The sequence below is a fragment of the Pteropus medius genome, unplaced genomic scaffold, assembly GCF_902729225.1.
Source record: "Pteropus medius unplaced genomic scaffold, Ma_sr-lr_union100, whole genome shotgun sequence".
Classification (NCBI taxonomy): domain Eukaryota; kingdom Metazoa; phylum Chordata; class Mammalia; order Chiroptera; family Pteropodidae; genus Pteropus; species Pteropus medius.
Genome location: NW_024349225.1, coordinates 11,503,962 through 11,528,776, shown reverse-complemented (window position 1 = coordinate 11,528,776; position 24,815 = coordinate 11,503,962). Strand labels below are relative to the sequence as shown.

Sequence of the window (24,815 nt, the reverse complement as noted above, 5' to 3'; positions counted from 1 at the left end):
TCGACTATATATGTACCCTGTATATTTTAAACTATAATATAAATTATAAATAATATATTATAGACTATGTATATATGTTTAGACTATATCTGCTAAAGAAAACTGTGATCATGAGAATTATAGATTCAAGAATGAGAAGAGAAGGGTATCAGAATGCAGATAAAGCCTTTGTCTAATGGTACTTCCATTTTTATTCTTTTAGGTAAGCAGAATTTTATATAGTTTCTGTACAGCATTCAAACGTTCTTCCAGACAAGTGTCTGATGTCAAAGACCCAGTTATCCCTACCACCGACAGTGACGTGTTTACCTTCAGTGTCTCCTTGGAGGTAAAAGAAGATGATGGAAAAGGAAACTTTAGGTGAGATTATTTGGAAAGAATAAAAATTGATATTGTTCTTAGAATATGATATTGGCTGCTATAAAGATTCCAGAAAGTGTACAATGTTGGTATTAAGCTTTAAAATGCTGAGGAAATATTTGGTAAATGATTATGTTTCACTTTTATCATGCCTTTCAGATATTTTATGTAAATGATTTTCTTAATGTTTAAAAATGATGACATTTATTATAGAAAATTGATTAAAATAATAAGGGTAGAATGAAAAGCAACTATAGCCTTGTCAGCTACAATCACTTTTATATTTAATTTATTCCCTTTGTTTATTTCTAGGGGGTATTTTTATACAGTTGTATGCATATATAATTTTTTCTTTTAACTTTATAAGAATTTTTCCATTAAGATGTTCTTAATCAAAATCATTTTTAATGGTTACCAATAGTATATTGTGTGGTTTGACCATTTAGTATTTCTGTCTTTTATATTTAGAATGTTTTTCTCCAGTTCAAAAAATAGGCAGATAATAGGATACATTTATGCTCTAATGATCACCAATGTGCCTTATCTGTGCTTTTAATTTTAACAATAATTGTTAGATAGGTATTTTATGTTTTTTTTTTTTTTTTGCAGATACAAAAATTGAGTCTTAGGTCCAATAAGTTACTTAAGGAATTTTTCTTCAGATAAGACAGCCTATATCTTAGACATTTATTGTTTTAATGATAATTCTTAAGAATAGCCTAGACTAGACCATCCCAATGTATATTTCATTGTCCATCTTTTATTTATATTTACTTGGATATGTCACAGTCATCTCAAATTTTAGATGTTTAAAAGTATTAAGAATTATCAAGCTTTTTCTCATTTTGCTTTGCCTTCGGTTTCACTGTGTTAAAGGAACTCACGACCACACCACCAGCTAAACCAGAAATGTGACAGTCTTAAAAATAATTAAATCATATTTCTAAATTTGTTAAATTTAAAAACTAAAATTTGAAGACCTTGGTTAGGTTTTGTTGACAATAAAATTGTAGTTATTCTGTGGCAGGATGAGAGTTTAGTACATTTTAAGAATAAAAGTGTTGCTTAAATAATGTCTCATTCTAATCTTGGACTAGATTATCTTATTAAATTATTGGATTGATAATTTCTGTTCTTTTTGCATATTTCAGTCCTGTGCCTAAGGATAGAGATAAATTTTATTTCAAATTAAAACAAGGAATAGAGAAGAAGGTTGTGATTACAGTGCAGCAACTTTCTAACAAAGAATTGGCTATTGAAAGGTAAGCAGCTTGCTCCTAAATGCTACCAAAAACTCGTACTGGCACCGTTATTGTTAATATTTTCCCCTTTCAGTTCAGGCTTCACACTAGGCTCAGATAGTGCATTTTGTTGCCACATGTCTTTAGCTTTATTTAAACTGGAAACATTTCTACAGCCTTTCTCACCTCGTATGACACGGATATTTTTGAAAAGCAGACCCTTTTCTCTCTTTTTAATATAACATCCCCTCATATTGGGTTTATCAGACTGTTTATTGCTGCATAGCTGGTGTTGTTTCCTTCACAGTGTATCACATCTGGAGGTGCTCGATGACCCATCTGTCCCTTGCAGGTGGTGTTAGTTTCGATCACCTGGGCAGGATGTCTGATTTCTCCACTGTAGTTTCTTTTTCTCCCCTCTCTTGTGACTAGTAAGCCATCTGTGGGGAGACCCATGAAAATATCCTGCTTCTCATCAAAATTCCCTCTTCTCTTGAGCATTCATTTATGACTCTTGTCTGATCCAATCTTTACTATGATGAATGTAAATGACGATTTTCCATCTCCTGCACTTTTTCTAGATTTACCATTCATCCTTGGGTTTCTGATGTTAGCCAGGCCTCTCCCTTCTCTTTCATTTACTTATCTACTTATTATTGGTATGGACTCCTGAATTCCACATCTGCCCCCCCACAATAGATTATAATTCACTACCGTGTTGAATTGTTTTGGGTACTCAAATGGTCCCAGAATTTGCCAGTGGGAGCCCCTTCAACTCTATGTGCTTATGACACACCCCCAGTGCTTTATTCCTGGCATAACAAAAAGCAGCTTTCCATTTATCAAGTCTGTAGTAACACAGACAAAGAAGTATTGGGTGTTGAGTTGAGGAATTTGACATTTAATAATTACTTAGAAGTCTTGGAGTTTTATGACTATGTGGTATGTTATGCCTCTACTATAGAGGCATATGTTATGCTTGTGGATTAGATGCTGTCCTTCCTTTTCCCAATGAGAGCTCCTGGTTTGATCTACTTGAGTGTGGAACCTTGATGAACACAGGTGAAACAGTTAAATGCCCAATCATAATTTTTTTGGTTAACTTAAACACTTACACTATACATTTTAAATATATTACGCAAAAAATAATTTAGCATTGTTGCCTTTTGTCCACTCATATAAACAATTTTATTTGGACTTTCTTCAATCATCTTCCCCCAAACACCAGTGTCTTCATCATCACTTAAATCACTTTTTGAATAATTTTAAGGCATTTTTCAAAGCACATTATCTCAACTTCTGCCTGAGTTTGTTGAGATAAAGCACTTATTGAATCAGTATATATTGTTATCATTACAAATTTAACCTAAGCCCCAAGTACCCCTTTGCATAATATTAGGTGAATTAAAAATCATTCCGTATGTAACCATTTACTATATTGTTTTTATTTTAATGATTAATCTTGATGATAACATCTAACAACTGTGAGTTCATATATTCTGCAATAATTACCAAATCAATGTTGAATTACTTTGCTTCCTTTTTTACACATCCTGTCAGATGACCTTTGTAAACATTTACACTGAAATTGACTGAGATTGCTTCAGGCTAATGGGTCTTTCTCAGCCTACATACAGACAGGATTTCTTGTGATACAGGATATTTTGCAAGTGTTTGGATTTATCTTTTTTGAAAAAGAGCCCCTTACCTTTTATTGGGCTGGTTATACATGATATTTAATGTTTAAATCATAAAATGTAAATTGTGGAATTTAAGGTATTCCAGTAGGTGGCAATCTTGTAAAGAGAATTCTTTACACTCAGCACTGTGAACGTCGCTGCTGACAGTTTGTAGCATAAAGACAGTGGTTTGAAAGAAAATCCTTCAGATTATCTAATTTTGTCTTATCTTTTGGAAGAGAAAATGATTTATCATTTAAAAAAATAATCTTTCATTATGTAAATTTTTCAGCCTACACAGAAGTAGAAAGAAACCCACTCCAAATGCTAATTTTCAATATTTTGGGGTTTTAAAATATTAATTTTTATCACGAATGAATCCATTTCTGTGCATTCAAGGGTTCAAGTGTTCTGCAGATGTAGATATTTGACAGATTGTACCGTGATGATCTGCCTTGACCCTTACGAAGGCAATTACGATGTCCTTGTCCCAGTCTTCACCATCTAGTACAGTGCTAGGAACACAGAGCTTTGTAGTTAGCTACTTACTTCTTACTTAGCACCTAGTCTGTGCTGAGCACTATTCTAGGTGTACTACTTATGAGGTGTAGAAACTATTATCTTTATTGTACAATTGAGGAAACTGAGACATGGAGAGGTTAAATGACTTGCCCAAGGTCATACAATTAAATGGGTCCATCTGGTACCAGAACATGCGTTTTTACTTTCTGCTGTCTCTTTTAAAAAATTTGTTGGATAAACGAATAAAAATTTTGTAAAAGTTGTATGACGTTTGAGCATTGACTAAATTCATTGTAATATAGAGGGACTCATGGAACATTGCACCTGATAGAATTCTAACTTGTTTAGAGGATATGTGAAAACTGTTCTCGTATCTTGATAATTTCTAATGTTCTTTTGCTTTCCATATTAAGTTTTATTTAGGAACTGGATATAAGAGAGAAAATAGTATTAACAGCCAACATTTATCGAGCATTCACTACGTGGTGGCTATTGAACAATTCAGTTGTCATGAGAATGTGTGGGGAAGGTATCATAATTATTAACCTATTTTTGCAAATGATGAAACAGATGCTTAATGAAGTTAAATAACCTTGGTCGCTTGGCCAGAAACTGATAGAGCCGTCTCATTTCTGATTTTATACTCTCAAAGACTGTACTCAATCAAATCTTGATTCTACATTAAGCTTAAAATTAATCAAACCAATTAGAGAATAAATAAATTGGTATTCTTTGGTGTATTTCCAACAGAATTTGAAAGTGCAGATACAGGTGTTGGGGCATCCAAGTGGCTGCCAGTGACTTTATACGCAGGGACACCATGCTCTGGGAGAAGAGCTGAGTGATCTGTAGAAGAGAAAACCAACAGTAACGGCTGAGAGGAGGAAGCAAGGTGGTTGTAATTTGAAAGGCATGAGAAGAGTAAGACCTAAGCCTGTCTATGGAGAGGCTTCATTTGACATGTCAGAGTGTACAGACCCGGTCAGGTCAAGCCCTTCTGCTATTTTCGAAGCAGTCACGGCAGCCGTCTCCGTCCCTGACTAGCTGGCATTGCATGGCTTTCGGTATCACCATGTGTGGAAATATTACAGAAGATTTTCTTGCATACTACTAAATTGAGAGTGGATTTTTAAAGCGTTATCTAGTGTTCAAAATACACTATTACTAGCATTGTTATATAGCACTCACTTTGATTGTTGGCTATGCTTCATACCCGAAACGTGAAAGCGAAATTTTTCCTTTTTTGCCGTACTAATTTTTTGACAAGTTGATTTTTGCCAAGTATGACTTCTTATTTTGTAATAAAATGATTCAGGACAAATAATATCATGTACATTTCAAAATGGGCCTCTTTACAATTCCCTGACAAGAAGTCGAGTTCTAATTTCAAGCCTCGTGGAAGTTTAGTTGGGAAGAGAGTTTTGGCTCAGGGTTTTATGTTTGTCAAATCCCTCTTTTCTCAGGGATACGCCCTGGTGCTTGCCGTGTGAACCAGAATGAAGTGGAGGACAGTTATTGAATTGATATAAGCATACCACGCTGTTTGGACTGAGTGACGTGGGCCAGCACTGCCAGAAAGAAAGGGTTTCTTTGATCTGATCCTAATTTTGGGGAATACAGTCATTACATATACATTAAAAAATACATAATATGCCATTACTAGAAGGCGATTTGGTCATTTGTAGAGTGATTCAGAGACGTGCCTGTTTTAATGGGAGATTTCCGATTCAGTTCTTAGTTCATGCTTGTTCGTTTGTAGCAAAAACCATATAATGAGAAATTCAAGTGTTAAGTACCATAGCTTTGGCATGAGTTATTGGCAGGTACCTTTCCTTATGTTATTTTCTTAAGGAAACGGTTTCCAAGCCAAGGAGAACTGAAAAAGAGTCATCTGGGGCTCTTTTCTTCTTATAAAACAATTTTCTTTTATGATTTGGCATCACTTAAGTAGATAGATGGTAGAGTTTGAACTGTTTATTATTTTTGAGCTGTGATGATTGGATGTTAGACCATTCTGAGAGGCTTTTACTGAATTTACCTAGCACTTATTTTTTGCCTGCACTTTAGCAAGTTATAGTTTTATTTAGAGAGCAGCTCAAGCCACTGACTTCAGGTTGCCTACATGTTAGTTTGATTTGCATCTTTTATTGTCTTATGTAAGTCTGTGTGTCTTTGGAATCTTTTAACAAAATCAAGATTTTTAGATGTCCTAATAATTTTTCATAATGAATATCATCCTTCTCCATCCTAAAAATGAGAGAAAGTTAGTAAAAAGATAACTCTCCTTTCCTTTAGGAAAACGGGGTATGGTTATACAAAAATACTTTCATCGTTCTCTGATAGTTATTTCAAGTGGCAATTGATGAAGAGCTATTGACATATTAGGTGCTTTGGAGAGTGAATAACTGGAAGCTTCTATTTGTCTCTCAGCCTTTAGACTGGAATTTATAATTAGGACAGAATTTTCAAGATCTGTCATTGCTGGCTTCTGCTGGCACCCAATAGAGGGAGGTTGCACAATAGAATTATGTATGTAATACTGTTATCTTTTCAGCATCAAATATTAAGATGTCTTGGAGCTAATTTTTTAATGAATTTTCAAATTTGAAATAACTATGAACTCACAGGAAGTTACAAAACAGTATAGGTACTCCAGGTACACTTGAGCCAGCTTCCCCCAGTGGTAAGCCCTTACCTAACTGTAGTACACCATGCGGACTGGGAAATTCACACTGGCGCCCCCTATGGGTCTCTGTGGAAGCTTTTTCTGAATTCCTTTGTAAATCAAAGTACATTTCTATAACGTGTCTGGAGAAAGATCTTCCCTTAACTTCGTAAAGGTGATTAATCAGGATAGTTATGGACAATCGGGGCAGCCAAGTCCTTGCTGAGGAAGGTTCCAGGTTGTTCAAATGTAGGAGTAATTTTTTTTTAATCAAAATATATTTGACATATAACCGAGTAAATTTAAGTGTGTGACATATTGATTTGGTATATTTCTGCATTGTAACACGATGGCCACTGTAGTGAGAGTTGGCACCTCTGTCATGTCACGTAATTACTTCTCTCTTGTGATTGGAATAATTCAGATCTAGTCTTTCAATGAGTTTGATTGCAAAGCAGTGCTGTTGTCTCTAGTCACTCTACTGTGTGTTAGATTCTCTTGCTTGCTTACTGCTGGTTGCAAGTCTGGGCCCTTAAACACCATCTCTTCTGTTCCCCCACTCGCAGCCCCTCGTGACCGCCGTTTTACTCTGTTTTGATGAGTTCAACTTTTTAGATTCCACCTGTAAGTGATACCATACGGTATTTATTTCTCTGTCTGACTTCCCTCACTTAGCATAATGTCTTCAAGGTCCATTGATGTTGTTGCAAATGGCAGGATCTCCTTCTTTATCACAGCTGAATAATATTCTGTTGTATGTGTGTATGTGCACACACACATGCAGAGGCACACGCGTCTTTATGCATTCATCTGTTGGTGGGCGCTTAGGTTGTTTCTGTATCTTGGCTGTTGTGAATGATGCTGCAGTAAAGATGGGGAATGCATATATCTCATATCTCTTTGCTACCGTTTCCATTTCCTTTGAGTATATACCCAGAAGTGGAATTGCTGGATTACGTGGTAGATCTGTTTTTAATTTTGTTTTCCATAGTGGCTGAACCAATTTACATTAAGAAAGTAATTTCTTATTTATTGGTTTAGGAAATTGTGATTTCTAACATGGCTGTTAAATAATTAGAAGAGATGGGGTATTTTAATAATATGTCTTATGCCAGTTTTCAATTTATTGCTTCTTGGTTCCAAATCTACCCTCTTACTCGATTCGCGTAAGTGGAGCTTTGCACATTTCCTCTTTGCAAGCAAGCACAGTGTTAAATTGTGCCAGTAGAGGGTGCTGGAGCGATACTGCTGGAGGAAGGGACTTCTCTTCCTGGTTCTGCTGTCATTGTTGTTTCTTGTTCTTGCTACGAGATTCTGGGACATCAGAATCGTGTGCTGTGTTCTAGCTCTGCACCCAGTGTGCGCTCTCTCCCTCTTTGGGCTCAGAGTCCTCGTTCTGGCTCATGGAGATCTTCCTGTGGCCCTCCAGGCACGAACACTATGGGCTCCAGACCACACCCCTGTCTCCCCAGTGAGCTGGCTTGGAAGTCCTGATTTTCGCAGTTTGCGCCACCCCCACCCCGCCTCCCGCCGCCGCTCCCCCAGCTTGCTGCCTGCACCTAGGCGGTTGGTTCCTTTGTGCCGGTGGCCCAACTTTGCCTGGGGTGTCCACTAAACTTCTTTGTCACATTTGGGCTTCACCTATATCCTTTCCCGTGAGGTCCGACACCAGCTTTAGGAAGAGGACCCTCCGTCAGAGTTTGCTGTCCTCGGGGCAGTGTCCCTTAGCCTGGGATAGTCTTTAGAATTCTCTTTAGAGTTACTCTCCTATTGCATGTGTAATTCTTTATAGTAGACGTTCCCTGTTCACATTACTGTGTGTTCTCTCTTCTAATTGGACCTTGATGGGCAGTATCTAATGAAATTAACTAATCCCACAGATAAAGTTTCTGATACATTTCTGGGGAAAAAACCCAACTGGTTATTTTACTCTTTTAGATGACAGTCTTCTAACTATCGTGGTAATGGCAAGGATAATGGCTACTACTCAGTGACTTCTGCCACATGTCCATATCCATCCCAAGCGTTTTGTGCATAGTCTTTTCATACCAAAGCAAGAAACCCTGCAAAGTAAATTATCTTTTTATTTACATTTTTTTTTTGGGGGGGAAGCATGTTATTTTTGCCTTGCTAAGAAACATCGCTAATAAAAGGCAACATGAGGATTTGAATCCAGGGCTTCTTGCTATTCTTCCTAAAGCCTTTCCATCTGACGGTTTTGTATGACTTTTTGTGAGGAGGGGTGGCGGGAAGTATTAAGTACCTATATAATATGCTATACAGTTGTCCCTCGGTATCTGTAGAGGATTGGTTCCAGGCCCCCCATGGATACCAAAATTTAAGGATGCTCAAGTCCCTTATACAAAATGGTGTAGTATTTGCATATGACCTACGCACATCCTTCCATGTACTTTAAATCATCTCTACATTACTTATAATACCTAATACGAAGTAAATGCTATCCAGATAGTTGTTATACTATATTGTGTAGGAAGTAATGACAAGCAAGAAAAGTCTGTACTTGTTCAGTACAGATGCAACCATCATAGGCCTAACTATATGGTATGTGTAAGCAACACTTTTTCTCAATATTTTTGAGCCATAGTTGGTTGAATCCACAGATGTGGAACCCACAGCTACAGAGGGCCAACTGTAAATATTTCATATCACTGGTAAACGTTGTTAGATATTACTGTTTTGTTCTTACGTATAACGGCAGCAGCTATATAGTTTTTTTTTTAAAGAACGTTGGTTCGTTTGAAGGAAAGAGGGAGGAAGAACTTTATAAAATGTTATTTTTAGTTAGTATGACGTTAGGTGACTAACAAAAGTTATATAAAAGTATTACATGTGAAATTTTGTATTTGTGCTTAAAATATTTGATTTTTTCTACTTTCACTATGTTTTCATAAGTAATTATCTTTTTTATTCTCATGTCATTTTTCTGATTGTTATTCACCTATTTTCTTTAAGGTCTATCTGGCTAAATTGTTTATTTCACTATAGGAAATAGTTATTCTTTTGATAACTGATCAAAGCTATATATTACTTCGTTCAACTGGTTTAAATGAAATTGAGCTTCTGAGGAATCTCTATGATTTTATATACAGATGATATTGTTTTGTATTTAAGGTTTCTTTACTTGAAATGTAAATATCAAAATAAGGCTGTGAGAAAAGAGTTAACACAGCAGGCCGGAAACTGCTCTTCCGAATGGTCTGCTGGTCAGGCTGGATCTTGACTGGCATCTGGAGTCTTGGGTTTGGGGCGGGTGACCGCCATTCCCAGACCTCGCAGCCCCTCGTGACCGCCATTTTGCTCTCTGTTTTGATGAGTTTGACTTTTTTAGATTCCACTTATAAGTGATATCATACAGTGTTTTTTCTCTGTCTGACTTACTTCACTTAGCATAAAGTCTTCAAGGTCCATCCATGTTGTTGCAAATGGTTTCCCACTCCTTGTACCTCTGCCCGGAGGTGTGTAAGTATTTTTTGCGCCTGCCTTTAGTTCTCCAGACTGTTGTTTCTTTTCCATTCACAAAAACTCCCAGCTTCAAAGTTTATGCTTTCAGATTTTACCATCTGCTCACCTCTGTCATCGTAGTTATCTACATATCCTTGGGGTTCCCATTATTCTTTGAAAATTTTAGCTCCCGGCTCACTGTTACTCTCCAATTATTAGGCTTATCTTAATTTTGGACAGTTTCAATATCTGTGTAGATGATTTTTCTATTAATCTAGCTTCTTGGTTTCTTGACCTCTGCTTGTCCAAGATCTTGTTCTTTTCCCTTCCTCAACCAGGATCATACAGGGAATTTATTCTCTTTTCTACCACTGTGCTTGGGAGGTGGCCAGAGTGTGGTGTGTACAAGACCACGCAGTTTTGGAGTCATAGACAGTGTTATACCTTAACAGGTGTGTGGTTTGGACAAAGCACCTGTACTTTCTGAAAACCAGTTTTATTATTATGTTATTTGAAGGTTGTTTTGAAATATAAATGTAACAATATAGTAATGTCTGACTTAAAGTTAAGGCATTCGATGAACTGTAGCTGCTATAATTAATATAATAATAATTATTAATATAATAGTATCACCATCTCATTCTCAGGAGGTTTGATTTCGAATTTTGGGCAGGTCCACTGTTTATTATTTTATAAATAATGTTGGGCGTGTTTCCTTTTTGCTTTGTTAACGTTTTTCACTTAGAGCTATCAGAGAACTTACCATGTCAGGTTGTAATTGCTTGTTTACTCATTTTCCTCCCCTGCTAGACTTTAAGCTCTTTGAGAAAATAGGCGTGATAGCAATTTGCTTCTACATTATTTATAGAGTTAATAAGAGAAGGTCGAATGCTTTGAATTCCCCAATGAAACACTTAATATTTGCATTAGCTGTTTGTGGCACTAATAATATCTATCTAATTACTGACATGTTATTCCTAATAGACCTTGCTTATCCCCATAGGAAACTTGATGTGCTTTAATGAAGTATAATTTTGGAAATGACTAATATAGCTTGATAGAAAAAACATAGGAATATTAAGAAAATATAAAATTATACCCATTTGCCGTTTACTGGCAAGTGTTAGACAAACAAAATAATGTAAGAGTTTAAATTTATTATTTTTTTAAGTTAAATTTATCGGGGTGACATTATTTAATAAAATTATACAGGTAACAAGTGTACAGTTTAATAATACATGATCTATATGTTGCCCTCTGTGTTCACCACCCAAAGTCAAATCTTCTGTCACCTTATATTTGACCCCCCTTTACCCTTATCTACCTGTCCCCTCCCCCCTTTCCCTCTGGTAACCACTAAACTGTTGTCTGTGTCTATGAGTTTCGATTTGTTTGTTTTGTTCATTTGTTGCTTTTAGTTTTATATCCCACATATGAGTGAAATCATATGGTTCTCAACCTTTTCCGTCTGACTTATTTCGCTAGCATGATAATCTCAAGATCCATTCATATTGTCACAAATGGCAGAATTTTGTCTTTTCTTGTGGCTGAGTAATATTTACTTGTATATATGTACCGCATCTTCTTTATCACATCTTTATCCAGTCATCTATTGAAGGACATTTTGATTGTTTCCATGTCTCGGCCACTGTGAATAACGCTGCAGTGAACATCGGGGTGCATATATCTTTACAAATAAATGTTTCCAAATTTTTTGGATAGAAGATACCCAGAAGAGACATTGCTGGGTAATATGGTAATTCTATTCTTAATTTTTTAAGGAACCTCCATATTGTTTTCCATAGTGGCTGTTCCAGTTTATAGTCCCATCAGCAGTGTATAAGGGTTCCTTTTTCAAAAGAGCAAAAAGAAAGATAGAGAGGATGCTTACTAAACTGTTGGCATTGGTTTCTGAGGGGGCTGAAGTAGAGAGAGAAGGGAGAATTAATTTTTTCCTATATACTTTGGTATTTATTAACTTTTACAATAAGTATATACCAGTTTTATAACTTAAAAAACTATAATATAGGAAATAGTTTTTTAAAAAATCCATGATTGATGAAAGCTCAAGCAAAGTATTCTATAGTTCCCACTTATCGATGGTTTCACTTTCCATGGTTTCAGTTACCTGTGGTCAGCCGTGGTCTGAAAATATTAAATGGAAAAGTCCAGAAATAAACAGTTTATAAGTTTTAAATTGCATGTTCTGAGTAACGTGATGAAATCAGGCTATATACACTCCCCGCCTGTTAGTTAGTAGCTGTCTGAGTTATTGGCTGTTGGGGTATCGCAGTGCTTGTGTTCAAGCAACTATTTTACTTAATAATGGCCCCCAAGCACAAGAGTAGTGATGCTGGCAATTCGGATATGCCAAAGAGAAGCTGTAAAGTGCTTTCTTTAAGTGAAAAGCTATGTATGTATAGGAAAAAAACATAGTATATATAGGATTTGGTACTATCTGCGGTTTCAGGCACACTGGGGCTCTTGGAATGAATCTCCTGTGGATAAGGGGGAACTACTATATAGGGAGTGCGAGACAAATTTTCTGTCCTCATTGACTTGACTTTTTAGTTGGGGGATCACCTTTTATATCTGAAAAAGAATTAACTCTTATTCTTGCTTATCAAGAATTTAAGGCATTAGTAGAAGAAATAGTACAACGAAGTGCATGATTAATTAACAGTTTATGCTGTGTTTATTATAGGAGTTCATAGGAGAAAGATAAAATAGTGTAAAGTAAACATTAAAATTATGACTATTAGAGTACAATTTTCTCTGTTGTAGTAGATTATATTTTGTTCAGTGATATAATAATTGTTGGGAAAGTTATCCTCAGAGCTTATCAGTTTTATCTTTGCTATGTATACTTCTTTGTTTGTTTATTTATTCAATTTATTTTTATTATGGTGACATTGGTTAACAAAATCCAGTAAGTTTCAGGTGTACAATTAAACAGTAAGGCATGTATATTGCACTGTGTGTTCACCGCCCATGGTTAGATTTCTTTCTGTCACCACATATTTAACTCCTTTTACCCCACCTACCTCCCCCCTCCCCCCTGCCCTCTGGTAACCACTAGTCTATTGTCCATGTCCATGAGTCTCTGTGTTTGTCCTGTTAGTTTGTTGCTTTTAGGTTTATATCCCACATATAAGTGATATCATATGGTTTTCAACTTTTTCTGTCTGGCTTATTTCGCTTGGCATGGTTATCTCAAGGTCTCTCCATGTTGTTGCAAATGGCAGTATTTCATCTTTTTATGGCTGAGTCATATTCCATTGTATATATGTACCACAGCTTCTTGATCCAGTTATCTATCGTAGGACACTTCGGTTGCTTCCATGTCTTGGCCACCGTGAATAATGCTGCTGTGAACATCGGTGTGCAAATATCTTTTTGGATATGAATTTTCAAATCTTTGGGGTAAATACCCAGTAGAGGGATTGCCGGATCATATGGTAGATCAATTCTTAGTTTTTGAGGAACCTCCATACTGTTGTCCATATTGGCTATACCAATCTGCAGTCCCACCAGCAGTGTGTGAGGGTTCCTTTTTCTCTGCATCCTCTCCAACATTATTTCTTGTCCTATTGATAACAGCTATTCTAACAGGTGTGAGATGGTATCTCATTGTGGTTTTGATTTGCATTTCTCTAATAGCTAGCAATGTTGAGCATCTCTTCAAATATTTGTTGGCCATTTGTGTGTCCTCTAGGGAGAAGTGTCTGTTCAGGTCTTCTGCCCATTTTTTGATTGGATTGTTGTTTTGTTGTTGTTATTGTTGTTGTTACTGAGTTGTATGAGTTCTTTGTATATTTTGGATATTAGGTTCTTATCAGAGGCATTGCTTGCAAATATATTTCCCATTCAGAAGGTTGTCTCTTTACCTTGTTGATGGTTTCTTTGCTGTGTGGAAGCTTTTTAGTTGATGTAGTCCCATTCATTTATTTTTGCTTTTACTTCCCTTGCTTTTGAGGTCAAATTCATAAAATTCTCTTTAAGGCCAAGGTCCATGAGTTTAGTTTCTATGTTTTCTTCTATGCAATTTTTGTTTCAGGTCTTATGATCAGGTCCTTAACATTTTGAGTTAATTTCGGTGTTTGGTGATAGACAACAGCCTAGTTTCATTCTTTTGCAGGTGGCTTTCCAGTTTTATTAGCACCATTTATTGAAGATGCTTTCCTTTCTCCACTGTATGTTTTTGGCTCTTTAGTCGAAATTATTTGCCCGTCTAAATATGGATTTACTTCTGAACTCTTGATTCTGTTCCACTGGTCTGTGTGTCTGTTTTTTTGCCGATGCCATGCCGTTTTGATTATTATCACTTTGTAGTATAATTTGAAGTTGGGCAGAGTGATGCCTCCAGCTTTGTTCTTTTTTCTCAGGATGGCTCTGGCAATTCGGGGTCTTTTGTGCTTTCATACATATCTGATGATTTTTTGTTCTATTTCTTTAAAAAATGCTGGTGAGATTTTGTTGGGGATTGCATTTTAATCTGTGTAATGATTTAGGTAATAAGGTCATTTTAACTATGTTGATTCTTTCTATACTTGATTGTTTTTGGGTGCCAAAAAGGGAACCTTGAGTGAAGTGTCCTCAGTACTCACAGAAAGTATATATTGTTTTACTGCTTGCTGAGCTCATGTTTGAATAGGACAAATCACCTTTTCATGGATGAAAAAGCCAATGCTACTGGAAAAGTAAACTTTTGGAAAACAATGCCTGTCACTATTTTGAAATTTGAAAAATCTTACATTTAATTGATTTATATTCTTTACTCCTTTTGTAAAATGCTCTATAACATATTTTAAACTTTGGAAAGCTGCAATAAAAACACTCTAGTAAGAAAAAAACACTCTAGTAAGTGTCAGTGTGCCTTATTGGCAGAGGGATACTGTGTGCAGATCACATTGCCTCTCGAGTTACAAGACCTGTTTAATAGCCATATGAATTTGAGTACATTGTTTAACTTCTTTGGACTTTACTTTTCTTATCTATAAGGCAGAATTAACAATAATATCCCAACAGATATAAAAATATTAGATCTAGCTGAATTTGGAGCCATAAGCTCCGAATCTTTTGTGAATGAAGTGGTAAAGTCAATGGGATTCCTAAAGCTTCTCTGGCATCAGGAAGCACAGAATCAAGTAAATGGTTAATAGTATATTGTATGTTGGATAATATTTTTAATAACGTAATAGCACATTTATAGTGTGTTTCATGTAACTTTTTTTTCAAACTGAGGACATAATATTAATAGGCTACTTGGTGAACATGACTGTGGAGGCCCAGGGCAGTTTTCTCTGTTAATTTAGCTTGATGTAAAGAAGCACAGTGTCTTATTCTTATTTTTTTTAATCTCCTTTTTAATTTAACTGGGTTAGTTGATTTTGACCTATATGTTTGGAACAACTAAGGCAAATAAAATCTCATTTCTACCTAGAAATTAATTCAGATCTCACTACTGTATTCTGTTTCAACCAACTGGTTTGTGGCCATTTTTTATCACAGTTTCTGATCATTGCTAATCTTTACATGCAAAAGTAAAGATCTGAGAATGTATATAACTTATTTCTTTGTGATTTTATTATGTATCTTAATGAGTTCTTATTGTATTTCTCTAAAAAACTAAAGCTGTTTGTAAGTACAGAGCTCAGATTGTATAGTTATTATAAAAAAGTCTTTTTTTCTCACTGGGCTTCTGTGTATTCTTGATACCTTATTTCTTCTTTTTCTCCCCCCAATATTTTCAGATGTTTTGGAATGTTATTAAGCCCAGGTCGAAACGTGAAGAACAGTGACATGCATTTACTGGATATGGTAATGATAATCTTAACACTTTAATCAAGATTAGATGATAGTTATTTTGTATTTTTAAAGTTATTTTCTATTTTAAAGTTTTGTCATATTGTCAAAATTGTTTCTATTACTATACAACTTTCAGTTGTATAATAGTAATAATTAAATTTGGAAACCTAAACTTAAAATTACTTACGAGGGAGAGATTTAAGAAAATTTTCGGCCAACAATTATATGCAAATTGCAAGCAAATAAAAGGATAGCGTTATGACAGTGTCCATCAATTCATCTGTTTGGCTTCTTAGGAAGATGTCTTCTTTGAGCCCAAAATAACAAGTGCATGATTATAACAGGCATATCCAGAGTGAATATGGTGTCTTTTATCTATTTTACTGCACTGTTATTAATTTAAATACTGCGATGGATGCTTTTGTTTTCTGTAAAGCATTTCCCTTTCTAAATTTCTTCTCCTTGATTATGTCATTAGCAAAGTATATTTCTGGAGGAGTGGTATTTATTTCAGGAATGCCCTTAAAGGTTCATATATATTTAAGAGTTGGTATTTGCTGTAAAAATAGCAAACCACGTTAACTTTTGAACAGAAAGACTTCTAATATTGAAGTCAATGAAGATGTTTACTTTGTGATTTAGAGATGATATAGGAAATAGTAGAGTAAGTATAAAGTTTTTTAGTTACTTAACTATGGTTTTTATATTTAATGATAACAAGTACTACATATTTACTTCCTTTCAGCTGTGTTTTATAAATATCAGTTAAGCATCACCAATTATATCAACTTTTTCTTTGAGTTATTTCATGTTAAACATCACATTGATTTCCTAGTGGTATTAGAATGGTTCGTGCATCCTTTTTGAGGTCCTGGTTGTGTGCCAAGCTTTGTGTGAACTGCTGGGCTTGTAGATAGGGTAAAACATTGCTCCTCTCACCTGTGGGTTCGTAGCCTTGTGATGGAAATACACCCTCTAAGTGTGTAACTACAGCAGTGGAGTAAGTGTTTTCCTAGAGCTGGCACAGTGAGCCACCGAAATGCAGAGGAAGCACTGCGTGGATAAGTGAGTCAGGACAACCAGTTACGTGCAGTGTGAAAACAAATGAGCTGTTGTTGCCTCATCTCTCTTCCTTCCCTCTTTACAACATGCCAGTAATGCCAGTGGTTCTACCTAAGGCAGGCCATAGTGTTGCGGAGCCATGAGAAGGTCGTTCAGGGACATTTGACGCTTAAAACTCCTAGGTCCTAACTAGTCATGGTCTTTCAGAGTTTAAAAGATTAAGATGAATCACTAGCAGAGATCTTTCCATGAAACCTCAGTTCAGAGTATAGAATTACAGACCTGGCACGAACTTCTGAGGCCTCTTATTTGCAGCGTGGTCATGCACCTTGAAGGGTTCAGATTGAAATCAAAGGGCTTGTCAGCACTGAAGCTCCTGGAAGAGAAGTGGACTGATCTGTACAACAAACAGTTGGCCAAGTGGGAGGGTTTGTTTCTGGAGTTCTCGACAGTTGTGATTTGTTATTACCCAGTGCTGTTAACCTTCATGCTATCTCCATGCATGGTTATGGGGCTTCAGCTAGACTACACCTAATACAAAAGAGCTATCACTGCAGAATGAAGACTAGCGGACAGTTCTGGTTATTACAGTTATTTCTCTGTAATCACCTGGTATCAGAGTCCTTATAACTTTGCCTAATTTGTCAGATTTATGCCCCCTGGGGCAAGATGTTATTACTTCTGCTGCTTCTGTCACATGTCCAAATATGTGAACACTTTTGAAAACAAATTTCACCTTCTTACACTTTATTCTAACAAACTTCGGAGAGTTTGAGAACTTTGAAAAGTCTCTTTTTGCCATTTTCTTTACTTCTCTCTCCCCCTTTCTCCCTCTCCTTGCCTTTTTCTCTTCCTCTCTGCCCTTTCTCTCTGTCTTCCCTACTCTCTCTGCTTTTTCCTCCCTCCCTACCTCCCAATATTTGCCTTTGATTATTTAAAGGATTTTTAAATTCCTTTAAAATTTACCTGTTTATTTTTCAGCCTTTAGCAGTTTCCTGACAATCAATCCGGTGTTCTTCATATGTTTTTCGCTACCATATAATTTCTGTTATCTTCGCATATCTAACTTCATTTTATATGTGGCCCATCATCGCCTACTTCTGACCAAAACCTTTCAGCTCTACTTTTAGATGCCCACTTTTCTTGATATTCGTTAATTGAAAGAAAGAATTTGATTGGTTTGGCTCATTGCTTAGACTCAGGTATAGCGCAGTTCTTGTCCACGGATGGATTGTTTTTTTGGGGGTTAAATGCCCTTTATTTTCCCCTGAATGGGGGTCTTATTAGAGGGTAGAGAGAGAGGATAGGGGCAAGTGAGAGAGGGAAGGAGAGGAGGGGGAGAGGAGGAGAGGTGGGGAGAGAGAGAGAGAGAGAGAATATGAATATATGAGTGTCAGAGGTACCAAATGGGTTTCCTTTAACATGACCTTGACTATATTTCATCGAATGTGGTCCTTGCACACAAGCTCTGCAGTCTGATTAGTGAAATATCACCAGTGCACTAGAAAAATATACATGGCAGTCACCAAATGACTGAGTTTTATAGGGATTCAGGGAAGCATCTGTGTGTGGGGGTCATACTGAACAAAAGGTGTTTTCCTTTAGTTGTACCCTTTGAGTGCTCTGTATTCATAGCATGAGGAAACTGGTACAGAAAGTACTGTGGATACTATTCCTTTTTGCGTGTGCACATGTTGGTATTCAGTGCACTGTTCTCCCATGAGACAACCTCTAACCTCCCTCTACTCCCAGCACACGCATGCACGCGCGCATACACACACACACATGTGTGTGGCCTTGCTTTCACTATAGCAGTCGCTGGCTTCATTAGTTAGAGTCAGGAGCTGGCTTCGTAAAAGTCTTTAAGAGGGGAGGAAATGAAGAGGAAGGGGCAAAGGAGAGAAGGGAGTAAGGAGGGAGTAAGTATAAGGGTAGAGGGAGATAGTTAATAAGTTTTGCTGTTAATTTAAAACCAATATTTGTCTCCCAATATTGATTTATGATTGTAAGAAAGTGTTCAAGTATCTGAGACATATATATATGTGTATATATATATGCATATATATATATGAAAAGAATTAACTTTAAAGGAATTAATTGTGACAAAGTAATATTTTAAGAATATGTTAAAAATTAGAACATTAGAAGAAAAATACTATCTTCTTTTCTTGTGATTAGCTATTAATTCAGTTTAACTGTCTTCAGTGAGATCTATAGTATAGTTTTCATAGAAATTGCATATATCGTATGTATAAGATTTTGACACAGCCTAAAATCAAATTAAGTTATAACTTCATAGCGACATCATATTTTCGTGATTTAGCATATAAGAATATTCCTCTTTTATCCTAGGGGTATGTGTCTCTAAGCAAACTGCTCGAAGAAAAGCTGTAGGAGAATTTAATATTTAAATAAATGCTTTAATAAGGTAAAAAAAAAAAATGAACCAAGAAAAGTAATGCCCTTTTAAATTGTAAATCCGAAGTTGACTAAATTGTGTTGCTTACAGTAAGACCTTTGTATTTGAGATGGTGGTTTTCTTGCTGTGTGCATTCTCAGAGATTCCTGTCTGAACCTTTACAGGAGTCCATGGGGAAGAGCTGTGATGGGAGAGCTTATGTTATCACCGGCATATGGAACCCCAATGCGCCAATATTTATGGCACTTAATGAAGAAACCCCGAAAGGTGAATTTTCTTAAAAGATCCTTTATTATTTGCTTAAAATTGTACATTACGGACAATGTTGTTTTGCCAAGATTTTTTTTTTTAAATAAGTTATTTTTTAAAAAATAACTTAATGGAGTTATTTTTATTTAGATTTTCAAGTTCATTTTCATACATAATACATCTATGGAAGAAAACCCCCACTATTCAAAGGAACCCCGCCATGCAAAGATACATGAATTAATTTTATTAGATTATGTAGACAGTATTTGTACTTTGTTTTTCATATGTCATTATAGACTTGTTTTATTTGAGGGGGAAATGATGGAAGTATATGAAAGAAATGATGAAAGCAAATTCTGAAATTTTGAATATCTTTGATAAGTATTTTAACTTTTACAAATTCTATTATAGATTACTTTTTTTTTTTCACGTATTAGTTGTTCGTTCCAGTCTTTCGACCTTTGGGCTCTTAGGTCTTAGGAATGTGTATTAAGGGTATCATTTGTGACACCTTTTCCAGCTGTTTCCTTTTTCGTTCTGTTTCACATGGCTAATTTTGAACAGGATTTATAAATGGTATAATACTCACATTTGTCATTTTACCACTTTATTTTTATTCTTTATCTAGATATCTGTTAATTGCCTGTATATTTTGCCCCTCTACCATCTGCCTTCAAACTAATGTTAAAGTTTTACCTCATGAGTTATAATCTTACACTAAATCCTGTCATTCAACCAATAATTTAATTGAAAAATAAAATTTTCAGTTTTTTTGATTTTAGTCTTACATTATTTAGTTTATACCCACAGTAGACTTTTGGTTAATACCAATATGGAAATATAATATATTAATGAAGAACATTAAAATGATAATTATTCTCAAATTTCCTTCAAGAGAGTCTTTACCAGTCCCATAAATTACATGCATTTGATTGCACATCAAGCTGTCTATTTCAAAATGAGGGCTAAAAAGGAAGAAAAATAATGATTATATAAAATTTAGCTTTTCATATATTAGGAATAAATAATTTTCACATCCACCGTTTTTTTATTTCTCTAGATAGGCTTGTAAATACCAGCCTATAAACTTCTTTCTTCATTCAGAAAGAAAACACAGAAATGAGAAAAATAAGCCAGTCGATAATTTTGAAGAATAAAATATCGGAATTTCAAAAAATAAGTAATCAAAGTAGTTTTTATCTGTTTTTAAGGTAACACGTAGTTCAGTTCCGTTTTGTATTTTAACATACACTTGATCCTCAAATAAAAGATAATATATTTTAAAATCTATTTGTCCTATTAATATAAACTTTGTATAATACTGTATGCAATAATCTTCTGATCCAAGAGATAATGTATTTTAAATTCAGAATCATTTCATATGCCACATGAAACTGTTGACCTGATTTCTCAAATTTCCAAATGGTGTCCTTGATTTTATAAATTATTCAGAAGATTCCTGAACTACAGTTTGATTTTTACAGAAGTTGAGGGCCTGAGAGAGAAAATGTCTTGGAGCTTTTCGTTGCACCAAGACATACATCAAAGTCTCCGTGTCGTGTTAGTCTCCCTTCCCCCTCTACGTTTCTCCCCTGACACCTAAGGCCTTCCAGGCCAAGTACAGTGTCTCAAGAATCCTACTTTCTCTCGAACTGAATGTAATATAATTTTGGTTGAATTTGATGACATTAATAGAAGTGTAGTCGATGAATGTAAACATTGTATAATCTTTTTTTTTTTTAAAAAAACACTATTGAAGTTTTCTTCTAATGGTGGGTTTGGTTATGTGATCTTTCCTCTAACTGAGAACCAAAAGTGGTGGATACAATAAATGAAAAAAAAACATTTTTAAATAAAGAAGAAATGACAAGATTTTATGGAATAACCAAGCCACAGATTTAAAAACCCCTAATGAATCTGAAGCAGGGTAAATTATAAAAAAAGAAATCCACATTTCAACCTGTCATTGTAAAACTGAAGAAAGTTAGTAGACACTGGCCCGGAAGATTCTAGATTCAAATTAAAGGAAGGCTGTGGGCAAGTAAACATTTTAACTGATAACTGAAATTTTGACTGATAACACTATACTCTAGTTGTCTAAAAGCACTTGCCCACTTAGAGGGTATTATGCTAAGTGAAATAAGTCAGACAGAGAGAAAAAAATCTGATTTCACTTATATGTGGAATCTAAAGAACAAAATAAATGAACAAACAAAACAGAAACAGACACATAGATACAGAGAACAAACTGATGGTTGCCAGATGGGAGAGGGGTTGGGAGCTGGGTGAAAAGGGGAAGGGATTAAGAAGTACAGATCGGTAGTTACAAACAGTGAAGGGGATGTAAAGTACAGCATAGGGAATATAGTCAATAATGTTGTAATAACTATGTATGGTGCCAGGTGGGTACTAGATATATTAGGGGGATTGCTTTGTAAGTTATATAAATGTCTAACCACTATGCTGTACACATGAAACTAATATAAAGTAATACTGAATGTCAAATATAATGGAACCCCACCCCGCCAAAAAAAGCACTTGCGAGGACTCCGATATACATACATATGTATGAATGCACACACGCATGCTTATATACCTACGTATCTATCTATACAGAAGCTCACGCAACTATTTCATTAGAGCTTTGATCAGTGATTTTCCTAAGGGTAAATATATATTATGGACAATGAGGGTACTGACAAATCTCCAGGGAATTCCTTTAAAGCACATAGCATTGAAATATTTATTTAATAACATTTTCTATACAAATTGAACATAGTGAGTGTAGAACACCTTTTTTGATTTGACAGTTTTTTCCAAGAAAGTCATCAAACATAATTTGTAGTGTCTCTTTTTATGAGATGGAAGAACAAATCTTTGTAATTCTCCAGTGGTTTTCTGGGAAATCTGAAAGATAGTTTTAGTGTAAAAGACATCCTGAAAATTTTATTTACTTTTTACATTGAGGACCTGATTTGGTGAAGGAAATTAAAGTTGTCAGAGGAGGTTGGGACACTGATGAAGATAGGGTCCTGTGTGTTGAGAAACAGCATCACTTGCTTGGAATACTTGGTTACCTATTTAATCAAAGTGACAATAAAACATTTAAATTTAAACGTAGAAAGTAACAAGACTAGAAAGCACTTTAGTTCCTTCATAAGTGAGGAAGCTTTGTTTCTTAAATAATCAAGGAATAATAAAGCCAGCATAAACCACAGACCATTTCTGCAACAGATAAACGCGTGTACATGACGGTGGCAGTGGACATGGTGGTCACGGAGGTGGTGGAGCCCGTGCGCTTTCTCCTGGAGACGGTAGTCCGCGTGTACCCCGCAAATGAGCGGTTTTGGTATTTCAGCAGAAAGACCTTCACGGAGACTTTCTTCATGAGGTTGAAGCAGGTAGGACCTTTTAGGTCTTTTCATATCATAGCATACATATTTTTTTCTATCATTCTTTTTAAATTCCAAGATAGTTTTTAAAGTAGCAATAAGAAGCAATACAATTTCTCTAATCAAATTATATTTAGAGTATTTGAAAAATTCATATCTAGGTAATGTAAGTTAAAAATAACAAGCCAGTGTGATAGTTACGTATTTTTTTTCTCTAGAAACCCGTAATGTGTATCTGTAAGGTATCAATATACTTAATAGAAATGTTTTTTTCTTTTTTTTTCACTTTTTTTCTCCTGCAATGAGTAGTATATCTTTAAAACAAGGGCTAAAATGAACACGTGAGGCATGCAGGGTCTCTTGAGACTCCTTCAACAAGTTGGAGTTGCCTCACCCCAGCTCAGCGGACAAGGAGTGAACATACGGCCTGTGGGATGTGAGGAGCCGCCTGTGCAGGCTCAAAGGGGCACGTGAATGCATGTAAATAGGACCCCACCTTTCTGCTGACCTGTTATGCTTTGTAGAAATATCGATTGTATATCTGAGACAACTTTTCTTCCTTTTACATTTAATAATTTAAAACCAAAAACACAGGGCACAGAAATATCGTACCTTTATAAATTACAATGAAACAATTTTCAATACTTGACTAGTTGTCATAGTTATTTCTACCTGTAATATTGTATGAATATGTTGTTCGCCAACGGTAAAGTGAGATAATTATTTTAATATTAAATTATATAACAATAAAGTTATATAATTATTTTAATATTAAATATAAATGGGGTTTCTGTACCATCCCTAAATTAGGCAGCGTTAGTGGGTGATATTCATCATTTTTGTTTTGTGGTGAAGGGAGTCATCTGTTCACTGATATTCGTTGGGTTCTTACTCTGTGTCAGGTACTACATTCTTTCTGATTGAAACATAGTCCCTGTCCTTACAACGCATACTATCTTGTGGACGAGGCAGCCATTAAACAAGTAAATAGGATAAAAAAATGTGTAATTACATTGTGGTAAGTGCAGTGAAGGGGAAGGACAGGGTACGATGAGAATCAGAAACGTGGGCACTTAGTTTAGATTCTTTGTAGAAGTGACATTAGAGGTAGGGATCCAAGACTGATGGGAGTTAGCAAAGAGCAGGAGGAGAAGATGTGTTGGCAGGGAGAAAAGCTTGTCCCAAGACCTTGGGCTGGGAAAGAATTTAAAGATTCCCAGAGCTGGAACAGGCCAGAGTGGCCGGAATGTAGTGACAAACCCTGAGTGTGAGACGAGGCTGGACACAGTTTAGGGCTTTTTCGGCCATGCTCGGTTGAGTAATTGGAAGTTGCCTTAGTTTTTCCCCCTTAGAAAAGTCCAGTTCGAATGTCAGCGGTTTATAAGGTAAAACGATCTACTTCCACGACTTAGTTGAGCTGATGCCTCTTCAGTGCAAGGCCGTCCGTCCTAAATATGTAGCATCACCTGCTTCTCTGTGTCCTCGGACCTGTGATGCCTCAGGCTTTTCTGATAAAAAAAAAATTGAGTTCTTCCAAAATGGTTGGTAGCTTCCATTGTATTGATTAAAATCATACCAGAAGAACCAGACGTTTAGAATAACAACGTACTTCAAAAATTTTCTTAGCTTCGGACGTGCTGGAGATCAGATGTGACGAGCTGCGGTTCATTTCAGCTCTTTCTAACGAACCATTGAAATACCACGTCTTTCAGTGTTTCCTTAAGAGTTCTAATATTGCAACACATGTTTCTGTCTTTCTCAGTCTGAGGGAAAAGGCCATCCCAATGCTGGAGATGCCATATATGAGGTGGCAAGTCTACAGCGAGAATCTGAGAAAGAGGAACCAGTCACTCCTATCAGTGGCGGGGGTCCAATGTCACCCCAGGAGGATGAAGCAGAAGAGGGTAAGACGTGACATGTATTCAGTTCCCTCTCTTTGTATAGTTGCTTTACTTC

At 35.8% G+C, this 24,815-nt stretch overlaps 1 protein-coding gene across 4 annotated transcripts in view; it reads left to right on the top strand.

The window, feature by feature from the left end:
- Positions 1-24,815, top strand: part of RABGAP1L (RAB GTPase activating protein 1 like) — a 417,651-nt gene that overhangs the window by 50,263 nt on the left and 342,573 nt on the right. For all 4 annotated transcript variants that reach the window (XM_039881422.1, XM_039881421.1, XM_039881423.1 and 1 more), the window contains 6 exons: positions 203-360; positions 1,512-1,622; positions 15,683-15,749; positions 19,383-19,485; positions 22,702-22,868; positions 24,622-24,763. In XM_039881422.1, coding sequence (XP_039737356.1) covers positions 203-360; positions 1,512-1,622; positions 15,683-15,749; positions 19,383-19,485; positions 22,702-22,868; positions 24,622-24,763 — 748 coding nt within the window. The remainder of the gene's footprint in view (positions 1-202; positions 361-1,511; positions 1,623-15,682; positions 15,750-19,382; positions 19,486-22,701; positions 22,869-24,621; positions 24,764-24,815) is intronic.